General features: G+C 39.4%; 1 protein-coding gene across 1 annotated transcript in view; it reads right to left on the bottom strand.

Moving 5' to 3' along the window:
• Positions 1-6,155: 6,155 nt before the first annotated feature.
• The window catches only part of LOC118402119 (BMP/retinoic acid-inducible neural-specific protein 3-like), a 102,484-nt gene continuing 96,486 nt past the window's right edge, over positions 6,156-12,153 (bottom strand). Inside the window, exon 8 of the mRNA XM_035800043.2 lies at positions 6,156-11,213. Within this exon, the coding sequence (XP_035655936.1) occupies positions 10,094-11,213 (1,120 nt within the window). The 3' untranslated portion in view covers positions 6,156-10,093. The remainder of the gene's footprint in view (positions 11,214-12,153) is intronic.

Genomic DNA, 12,153 nt, shown 5'->3' with positions numbered 1-12,153 from the left:
AATCTGTCATGTAGCTCTTTGGCTCAACTCTAACTCACTCCTTATCCAACTTTCTCTTCAACTTTCTGTCACTGGAAACATGTTTTATGTCGTGTGGATGGTCCACAACTTTGAACAAGGCTGTCTGACTTCCTTCCTAGGTTTGTCCCTCATTTCGTCCTAGATTCCCCTGTGTTCAAGGAGACAACACTGGTTCCTTCTGTCCCTGTGGGATTGTTATTTGCATTTTCCCTGTCTTGCTCTTCTGGTGTCTCTCTCTGAACATAGTGCTGGCATATATATCTGCTGATATTTTCTAGAGTGTCCAGGTCCCCTGGGCGACTTCTTGGATTAAATGGACCTCTTGTCACCACTTGAAGAGAATAACCCTTTGATGGCATCACAGACTCTTCAAACATCCATATAGGCCGTCTGACCTTGATAACTCCTCAAAGCTTCTCCCTTTCAAAACCACTGACTCACAAACCCCGGACCCCACAAGTGGCATATGCTTTCACACATCACTGATCTCCCTCAAACTCATCTTTCACTCCCCCTGATGATTCAGATAACTTCTTTGTCCCCTCCCCTCTCTGCCCCCTCTCCCTCCTGGCTGGCTTCCAATGTTTACCCAAGAGGACCTGGTGGATGTTTTGCATATTCAAGAATATTAGATTTCTTTGCAAGATACAGTGTCTGCATTTTTTCTGCACTTGTTTTTCTGACCCCATATTGCTGTAGACTTGGGTAAGACGAGAGGTCCCACGATCTCATTCTCATTCACATTAGACATTGTTATAACATCATATCAGTCCAAAATACACGTATCAAATGGGGGTACACGAGAGCTGTATCATTGAATTAATTAATTAGATAAATAAAACCAAACTAAATAAATGAAACCATTTACTTCCGCTCAGATCAAACATGAATGTCTACCTACCTAAACCTTTTATTGAAGATTTAAAGCTAAGTATATGTGACAACTTACTGTACTGGCCATTGTAGATTGTTTTTTCTTTAACAATCTTGTAGAAAACAGCCCCTTTGAAGTACATCCCACTTGAGAAAGACTGAAGACTCTCCCCTCCCCTCTACACTCTTCAAGGTATTCATTGAGCCTTTAGTATTGCTATTGATTGTTTGCCAAGTTCAATACCATTATACTACAGTAGTTGGCCACTCACACTCCATCAATGGGGCTGCAGCAACATGATTTTACAAGCAGTCATGGAGCAGCCTTATATTGTATCTAACCCCTTGCTACGACTTAATGAAGTGGTTGTATCCCTCATCATCTTCAAATGTGGTGAACCCCCAAAAATTGACTTTTTTAAGGCCAAAGACATAGAGAGGTTTTCTGAACTTCTTTTCCTTGCCAACCATCAACCAGCCAGTTCAGCTTCAGATGAGTCACAGCCATTAAGAAGCCCACTTCTGTCCTCTTATTGTTTCATCGCCTAGAGCATCAAGAAGAGATCAAGAAAGCCAGTCCTTTTTTATTTATTTATATTTGGACAGCTTTCACAATCCCGCTCACAGTTTCTCTGCCCTGAGGACACAGTGAGTTAATTCTGACTTTCCATAATAGTCTGGGTCTGAAAATGTAACTTCACTTGTAGGTCTTGAAGATTGAGCGCACTGAGTGGTGAGGGAAACTCGTGTCATTTATACATCATTAAAAATCAATGATTTATTTTTGAAGTACTTTGTTGTTGTGTCTCATCATGAAGTTAATTTGCAGTCAGACATCATTAATTGTCACCTAATTTCTTATATTTCTTCCTAATTTTCACCCCATTTCACTTCATCAGGTGACCTCAGCATTAAGTGGATTAAATAATCTCTTCTCACACACTCCTCCCTTACTACCTGGACATGATGCGGAATAACTTTAAGCTATTGAGAACTTCTCATTTATAAAAATGCCTTTCTTCAAAACCTGTTCACACAAAAGGCAATGGAGTTTCAGCATCGGCATCATGCCATGATTCGATGTAGGGCAGCAAGTAGTACATCTACATTGTATACAATCACAGCCTCTAACAGTCATGACATATAGGAAGATGTGAAACAGATGTGTTGACTGCTTAGTGTGTTTTTCCACCCAATGCTGCACAGACACACTTCTACCTGGGAAATAATTACTATTCATTAAAGCTAGCTGCTAGATTCTCTGTATCCCTCTTCCTCCCCGGATGTCCTTCAGCAATCCAAGCACCTGTCATTCTGTCAGCCCTCAGTCAGCCTATCGATTCACAGATCTTTACCCGAGCATAGAATGCTTGCATGCCAATTTGTCTCTCCCTCTTTTTCTGGGCTGACCTTTATTTCTTTAAGAGGTTTTGGCAGGGATAAATAAACCACCATGAACTTTATTCAATTTGAATATTAGTCTTCGTCCAGATCATACATTTGTCAGCTACTAATACATACATATTGATTTGCGGTTGTATCCACGACAACAGTCCAAGGTAAAGTTTGTCCCTCCCTGCAGAGTAACATTGCAAGAGCAACACATCAATACTACTCAGATTTTAATATCATTATCAGAACACTTAAGCAACTGCCAAAAGTTTAACACCCCCACCCCCCTGAATGCATATTTGAAATACTGTGCATTCAAGTTTTTGTTTTTATATCGACAGAATACAAATCAATGCAAACTTAGTGGGTCTTCTTTTTACTATTTAATATAAGAACATTTACATCCTGTTAAACATTGAGAGAAACAAATCTTTTTGATCAAACAATGAGAATAAAAAGTTACAGTGCCTTCAGAAAGTATTCACATCCCTTGACTTTTTCAACACTGTGTTCTGTTACAGAATTTAAAATAAATTACATTTAGATTTTGTTTCACAATATCCCATAACGTCAAAGTGGAATTATGATTTTAGAATTTTTTGCAAATTAATCAAAAATGAAAAGCTGAAATGTATTGAGTCAATAAGTATTCAACCCCTTTGTTATGGCAAGCCTAAATCATTTCAGGAGTACAAGTATATTTAAAGAGTCACATAATAACATATGGACTCACTGTGTGTAATAATAGTGTTTAACATGATTTTTTAATTAGCTAAAGTATCTGTCCCTAAGGTCCCTCAGTCGAGTAGTGTATTTCAAATACAGAGTCAACCACAAAGACCAGGGAGGTTTTCCAATACCTCACAAAGAAGGGCACATATTGGTAGATGGGTAAATATCCATTTGAGCATGGTGAAGTTATTAATTACACTTTGCATATTGTATCAATACACCCAATTACTACATAGATACAGGTGTCCTTCCTAGCTCAGTTGCTGGAGAGGAAGAAAAACGCTCAGGGATTTCACCATGAGGCCAATGGTGACTTTAAAACAGTTACATGCCTGGAAAGAACTGAGGATGCATCAAAGACATTGTAGTTACTCCACAATACTAACCTAGATGACAGAGTGAAAAGAAGGAAACCAATACAGAATATGCATCCTAAGGCACTAAACTGCAAAAAATCTGGCAAAGAAATTGAACGTTATATCCTGAATACAAAGAGTTATGTTTGGGGGAAATCCTACGCAACACATCACTGAGTACCCCTCTTCATATTTTCAAGCATGGTGATGCTGCATCGTGGTATGGGTATGCTTGTCATCGACAAGGACCAGGGTAAAAACAAATGGAATAGCTAACAACAGGAAAAATTCTGTAGGAAAACCTGGTTGTCTACACTGGAGTTGCTTACCAAGATGACATTGAATGGTCCTGAGTGGCATAGTTATAGTTTTACTTAAATTGGCTTGAAAATCTATTGCAAGACATGAACGTGGCAGTCTTGATCAACAACCAACTTGACAGAGCTTGAATAATTTTTAAAATAAAAATGTGCAAATATTGTACAATCCAGGATTGCAAAGCTCTTAGAGACTTACCCAGAAAGACTCACAGCTCTTAGAGACTTACCCAGAAAGACTCACAGCTCTTAGAGACTTACCCAGAAAGACTCACAGCTCTTAGAGACTTACCCAGAAAGACTCACAGCTCTTAGAGACTTACCCAGAAAGACTCACAGCTCTTAGAGACTTACCCAGAAAGACTCACAGCTCTTAGAGACTTACCCAGAAAGACTCACAGCTCTTAGAGACTTACCCAGAAAGACTCACAGCTCTTAGAGACTTACCCAGAAAGACTCACAGCTCTTAGAGACTTACCCAGAAAGACTCACAGCTGTAATGACTGCCAAAAGTGATTCTAACATATATTGACTCAGGGGTATGAATACTTATGTAAATGAGCTATTCCTATATTTAATTTTCAATACATTTTTTCAATACATTTGATTCAAATGTCTAAAAACATGTCTTCAATTTGTCATAATGGGGTATCGTGTGTAGATGGGTCAGATAAAAAAATGTAATCCATTTTAAAATCCGGCTGTAACAGAACAAAAAATGGAATAACTCAAGAGGTATGAATGCTTTCTGAAAGGACTGTAAACGGTTCTTAACAGAGCCAACCAGTAGACACATCAGTATGTTTGTGTATGTAACATGTCATATGTACAGATACAAATACATAAAACATTGTCATATCATCAAATATCATTATTTCATCCAGATACTGATTAGATATTTAATATTATTCATTGAGCTGTGTGAAGTAGTGTCTGATAAAAGTGGATGTAGTTAACCCAAGAATATTTACATTCAGCACTTTGGTTCTGGACATTTGTAGCTTTTAGGGGCAAAACCACATCTCATTCTATAAATGTACAGAAGTTGAAGGCCTTTAGGAAATACTTGTTCATTTTCCCAAAGACAATTACTTTTCATACTGTACAGAAAAACTGCTTGAGTTAATTCTGTCTGAAACAGTAAGCTTTTAATTTAGCTTTGACATACAGAGAGTTTGTTGCTTATTTCTTGAATGGCTCTCGGAAAGCTTTTGGCATCAACCCCATAAGTAATGTACTTTACAGCACAATATAAAGGAGTAGGAAGTAGTAACATGGTAGAATATAGGAACAAGTTATAACTCAAGTTGTATCAGAGATACAGTATATCATTGATAATTGTAAGTCATTTACAACTTGTTCAAATATTTTAACCATGTAACTATTACCTTTAATCTGTGTGTCTGTCTTCTGAAAGGTATTTTAGTTTGATTTTGATAAAAGCAATACGGACAACATACAAAATTGAATTAAATAAATTCAGCTAAAGATATTAAAATCAAACTGTAATGATTTTACACTTCTTATAGTGGTGCCATTCTCTCATATCATTACCCATTGAAAAGCTAAGGTCGGTCTATATGTAGAAAGAAAGATGTCCCCCACATATCAAATAACCAGAGTAATAAACCATAATAGTGAGGTCATGCCTCTCTGAGGCCTAAGGACGTTGGCACCAGTCCCAAGACTTGCACACCAGGCAAACAGGCCACTGCTAAGTGATAGTGTTGGCACTACAGAAGGCCATTTATTTCCACAGGGATATTTACATACCAGGCATCCTATCACCAATGAAAACTAGATAGAACACACATGAAAAGGGCTTTCCAGCCAGGTACATGGTGGCCATAAAAAGCTCAAGGACGACCGCCACTAACAATGAAGTGCAGCAAATGTAAAAAGAAGTGCAATTTGGTCGAATGGGAAGAAATTGAAGAAATGCACACCACTGATTGACATAAAATAATACAAAGTCAGAAAGAAGAACATCTGGGTAGTATGATAAGTGCCGCGTGCTGCCAGCCATGCTTAACTGTCAGTTACTGTCTTACGGACTGAGGCAGTCAGAGGCAACAAACAGGAATAAACAAAATAGCAAATAAATGCTCTTTGAAATCCTCTGCTGTACTCGGTGAATACTATTTATCATGTAATGAGAGGCCAGCCAATCAAGTCAAGGAGAGTTTATGCATTCCTTTGCATGCTTAGATTTCAGACTGATATGCAAGTGGATGTGCAGTGGAGTGGAAAGTTGAATGTCTCTATTATATGATAATGTCCATAGTAATGAAATTGCAATAGTACATTTATTTGTTGTTGATAATGTTCCTAGTCTCTCTCTCTTTCCCTGCTATCAATAATCTATTCTCCAGACAATTCGTATTTCTAACAATTCCCCAAACTCATAATTCAAATGGTAATTGATGACTTTACTACATGACCTACACATGTACAGGCAAAAAAATAATCCAAGCAAAACACCTCATTTTATTTCAGCAATTCCACAACATTAATGCAGTTATTGGACTCTCAAAACATCATAAATCATTGGAGAAAAATAGCCAACTCCCTTTCTTGTGGGAATGTTTGAATAGTTTACACAGCATAATAGACCCTCCTTGATTGATTGGGTTTCCTCCACTGTCCTGGCGATTAGCTGAAGGGCGAGTGCTGATTTCTTGATGACACCAAGATAAATCACTTTTATTTATAAACTCTGTGTTTGTGACTCCCATCTTATTAAAATAGTCTTGAGGTTTTTCCCAGGTTGTTCAGAGGCACAGTGAGTTTTATCTGATGTCACAATGTGTGTTTGGTTCCCGTGCTCTGTGACAACCTTGTAAATGTTAGTTTTTTTTACCTTGCAAATGCTGCACTTTATATATTAGAGACACAGAGGATCCGTACTGTGAAGAGGGACATTTAAATAGGTCTTCTTTGTCAAGACCAAAGGTTCCTTGCTCACTCTTGTCAAATGGTACAATTGATCAATCCTAGAAACACAGCTATTCCAGTAGTAGATTTATGACAGTAGGTTTTCACTCAAGGTGTAGGTTTTGTAGATAATGAAAGACCAAATAGTACTTTAACATATGAAATGGAGATACCATAGCAGTACGGCAAATTGTTGAACCATCACAATCAGTGTAAAATATTTAAACATATCCAGATGTAATATTATACCAACAAAAATATATGTCCTCCAGTACATATTAATTTGAGTTTCAACGTGTAGGCCTATCGTGAAAAAAAATGAATAAAGCTTTGAGCTAAAAAAACACACCTTTGAACAGGAATTGTGACTGACATTTACAGGTAAGATCCAAAATACAGTGTACTCATTAGAATGCAAATACAGTTGGCCAATTCCAATAATGTGGTGTTATGTTTGCAAAATACAGTTGAATTCAGAAGTTTACATACACCTTAGCCAACTACATTTACACTCAGTTTTCACAATACCTGTAAAAATTCCCTGTCTTAGGTCAGTTAGGATCACCACTTTATTTTAAGAATGTGAAATGTCAGAATAATAGAGATAATTATTTATTTCAGCTTTTATTTATTTCATCACATTCCCAGTGGGTCAGAAGTTTACATACACCCAATTAGTATTTGGTAGCATTGCCTTTAAATTGTTTAACTTGGGTCAAACATTTTGGGTAGCCTTCCACAAGCTTCCCACAATAAGTTGGGTGAATTTTGGCCCATTCCTCCTGACAGAGCTGGTGTAACTGAGTCAGGTTCGTAGGCCTCCTTGCTCATACACGCTTTTTCAGTTCTGCCACAACTTTTGCGGTTGCGAGTTCAAACCCCCGAGCTGACAAGGTACAAATCTGTCGTTCTGCCCCTGAACAGGCAGTTAACCCACTGTTCCCAGGCCGTCATTGAAAATAAGAATATGTTCTTAACTGACTTGCCTGGTTAAATAAAGGTAAAAAAAAAAAAAAAAAAACTTTTCTATAGGATTGAGGTCAGGGCTTTGTGATGGCCGCTCCAATACCTTGACTTCGTTGTCATTAAGCCATTTTCCACAACTTTGGAAGCATGCCTGGGGTCATTGTCCATTTGGAAGACCCATTTGCAACCAAGATATTACTTCCTGACTGATGTCTTGAGATGTTGCTTCAATATATCCACATAATTTCCATTCTCATGATGCCATCTATTTTGTGAAGTGCACCAGTCCCTCCGGCAGCAAAGCACCCCCACAACATGATGCTGCCACCCCTGTGCTTCACAGTTGGGATGATGTTCTTCAGCTTGCAAGCCTCCCCCTTTTCCCTCCAAACATAACGATGGTCATTATGGCCAAAAAGTTCTATTTTTGTTTCATCAGACCAGAGGACATTTCTCCAAAAAGTCTGATCTTTGTCACCATGTGAGTTGCAAACCATAGTCTGGCTTTTTTATGGCGGTTTTGGAGCAGTGGCTTCTTCCTTGCTGAGCAGCCTTTCAGGTTATGTCGATATAGGACTCGTTTTACTGTGGATATAGACACTTTTGTGCCTGTTTCCTCCAGCATCTTCATATGGTCAATTGCTGTTGTTCTGGGATTGTTTCGCACTGTTCACACCAAAGTATGTTCATTTCTAGGAGACAGAACGAGTCTCCTTCCTGAGAGGTATGATGACTGCATGGTCCCATGGTGTTTATACTTGCGTACTATTGTTTGTACAGATGAACGTGGTACCTTCAGGCATTTGGAAATTGCTCACAAGGATGAACCAGACTTGTGGAGGTCTACAATTGTTTTTCTGACGTCTTGGCTGAGTTATTTTGATATTCCGATGATGTCAAGCAAAGAGGCACTGAGTTTGAAGGTAGGCCTTGAAATACATCCACAGGTACACCTCCAATTGACTCAAATTATGTCAATTGGCCTATCAGAAGCTTCTAAAGCCATGACATCATTTTCTGGAATTTCCAAGCTGTTTAAAGGCACAGCCAACTTAGTGCATGTAAACTTCTGACCCACTCGAATTGTGATACAGTGAATTATTTACTAGTGTCATGCACAAAGTAGATGTCCTAACCAACTTGCCAAAACTATAGTTTGTTAACAAGACATTTGTGGAGTGGTTGAAAAATGAGTTTTTATTACTCCAACCTAAGTGTATGTAAACTTCTGACTTCAACTGTATATTCGAAAGGTCTAGCCTGAAAATGAAACACTCGGCTGAATGTGCTTTTTATCTGAACATTGATTCTCCATCATAAGGCATGATTTTATTTTGTTACAAATATTTTTTTGGTCTTTGCACTTGGTTATCTAAAAAGCAATGTGTACTTTCCACATCTAGATTTAGATGGAGCAATATGTACACAGCTGTATCCACAGACCTTTTGAAATCCTCTCAAAGGGATATTTCAACATTTAAGACATTTTAACCATTCATTTTGCCACTTTGTTCAGCTTCATTTGGTAAAGTAATGTTGCTGAATAAATAAATAGAAATATTTACTATTGGGCTTCCCAACCAAATTTTAAGCACAAATACATATTTTACAGGATTTTGAATGCCAGATAAAATGGAAAGGCAAGGATAACATTTTTGGGGATGATTATCATAATAAACCATTGAAGGGATAGTTCACCCAAATTACAAAATGACACATTGGTTTCCTTACCCTGTAAGCAGTCTATGGACAAGGTATGACAGCAATCCATGTTTTGGTTAAGTTTCCCTGGCACAGTTTCCACATGCTAATGTATTAGCACTTGTGGCACAAAGTCATTAACGATATTAGAATTTTCTGTGCATCATGTTAAACTCATAAGTGACTTTGTTGGGCTTTACATTCAACTTTAGATACTTTAAGAAATGTGGACATGATTTGGACGTGAAAAATGCTAATATCGGTCCCATGACTTGAATGGGATTTCTGCCACAAATTCCAAAACATTAGCATGTGGAAAGAGTGCCAGGGAAACTAAACCAAAACATGGATTGCTGTCAAACCTTGTCCATAGACTGCTTACAGGGTAAGGAAACCAATGTCATTTTGTAAGCATAATCAACTCATTCAGCCCACCAGACTCTTTGAAATGAAATCATTCTGTAACCAAAGAAAAAAGTGTTAGAAAGGGAAATCCTCTTCTGTTTCCCCAATTTACTGCCAACAGATGAACAATCCAGAGCAATTATTTTCCAAACTCAGTTCCTCGCTCTTTATATTAAAAACTCTATCTGTGCAAAGCAAAATCTGTTGTCATGACATCACTTCACATCCAACAGAGCCAACACACTCCGAGCTCTGTCAACCAGTGTATAGGAATGCTCTAGACATCTCAGAGAAATATATGTGCATGTTTTCCAAACCAGATGGATAAATTGGCAACTGACTGAAGAGTAACCAGCAGCACAGCACAGCACTCTCTGGACTCTAATTTAGACTGAGCTAGCTGCACAACTGGCCCAGCTCTGCCTCCGAGGAATTGGGCAGCTTGGAGTTGAAAATCTGGAGGGAGTCTCGGATGCGCACCACCTCACTAGTGGAGAGCTTGAGCCTGTGGCGGAGCAGACATGAAAAGAGGTCCAATGCCTGCAATCCAGGCGGGGAGAGCCGGTTGATGCGGTCTCTCATCTCCAGTAGCATATGAAAGGCTGCGTCCTGGGTGCCTTGCGTGTAAGGGTAGTCCAGCTGCAGAATCAGGTCTTTGATGCCCTCGGGGTCAAAGTGCATGCTGTAGCCGAACACCTTGAGATTGTTGATCTTCATGTAGCCCAGGTTGGACGTGTGGTCATCTAGGTCCAGGGGTTCGTAGAAAAGGGTCTCGTTGACGGTGGGGTCATCGGTCAGGATGCGGCTGCGCAGGTAAATGTGCACCGTCTCGAAGAAGGACTTCCACTTGGTGCCCAGCATCAGCGTCCAGTTGTAGCACTGCAGAGAGGCATCCACCTTAGTTCTTTCCCAGTCTGGGAAGTCCTGCTGGTTGACAGGCATGAACCAACTCTCTGAGTGGCTACCCCCAAATGGGTTGACATAGATGGCAGGCACAGGCTCCAGGGTACTGTTTTTAGTAGAGCAGATCTGGAATGAGATTCCCATTAGCATATGAATGAGGTTGGATTTGTTTTTGTTGCTCTTTAGAGTGAGGAGCATGCGTTTCCTCCAGGCCGGGTTGAACCAGCTGCCCAGACGCACGTCATTGCTGATGTAGATGGCATGGACTTCCATGCGACTGTCCAGCCGCTGGAGCAGGTACTTGAACTCTGCATCCGGCATGTCAAAGTCAATGTTCAGGTAGTGGTCCAGAGAGTTTGCTATGTTGGGCCGACACGAGCCCAGGTGCAGGATGTTGCCAAGGTGGCAGGAGCCACAGCGTGTGATGTTGTCTGGGGCACATGAGAGGCAGGATGACCCTTCTCTGACCTCACAGGGCACTGTCCCCTGGCAGGCACTACTGTGCTCTGCAGTGCAGGTGCAGCTCTGCACCTCCTCTGAAAACGTGCCCAGGACTCCATGTTCATTGCAGTACAGGAGTGACTGGGCCCTGTTCAGCCAAAATCCTGGTGTCCTAAAGAGAAAAGAGCACAATATTAGGTATTTAAAATGAGCTAATTCGTGAAACAAGAAGAGAGACATTTGCGTAATGTGTTCTCCGCAAACATCAGTAGTCACATTTGTTATTAGGATTAACATAATTATTTTCAATAACATTATTTGACTTTGGAATCATCTTTACTTAAAAAGCTTTATAAGTGCTCTTCATCAATAAATGTATTCATTCATTAATCCAATTACTTTCTTTTGACTAACACATCTTTGATTTTATTAGATTTTACGTGCTATACTTAATGTGCACTATAAAGTGAATTTGAGCTTAAGTCTGTGTTCATGAATTATGTACAAGCATGGGTAGGATGAGATATTTTTGGTGCAACCACATTTGAGGGGAAAAAAACTCAAATATTGTAAATAAATTAACAATTGAGTACTTTGCTGTAACTTTCTACAAAGCTCTATGCTGGAGTTGCTTCTGCAAAGACACGTTTTCCTCAACCGGTTCTGTATTGGGAATTGCACTACGTAAAGCTGAAATATGCTATTTATTCCTTTCCGCATTCCAAAATGAGGGATTATATAGCACATGATGATGATGATGATGTAGAAATCATCTAAATCATCTAGATTGTTTTTATTTGTTTGAACAGAGTTTAATGAGTGAATGACAGCCAGAGGTAGTGCTTGTCACAGAAATGTGGGTGTTCAGTGAGCAAGTGGTTCACACCAACCTGTTGTCTCTAAGAGCACTTGATTACAGACATGCCACCGCAGACCTCACATCACCCAGACCCCTTCAATCAGGGTGGAGACACTAAACAGCTCTGTCTCTATTTCATTTCAGATGCTTGGCCTGGTTTTCGCACAGCATCAGATACCAAATTGCCTCTAAATGACATGCAACTCAGCCAGGTATATGTGATTAAGGGTGTACTATTTTAACTATAGGGAAA

The sequence above is a fragment of the Oncorhynchus keta genome, chromosome 23 (assembly GCF_023373465.1).
Source record: "Oncorhynchus keta strain PuntledgeMale-10-30-2019 chromosome 23, Oket_V2, whole genome shotgun sequence".
Taxonomy (NCBI): Eukaryota; Metazoa; Chordata; class Actinopteri; order Salmoniformes; family Salmonidae; genus Oncorhynchus; species Oncorhynchus keta.
Note: the sequence above shows the minus strand (reverse complement) of the source record. Positions and strands in the feature narration are given on the sequence as shown.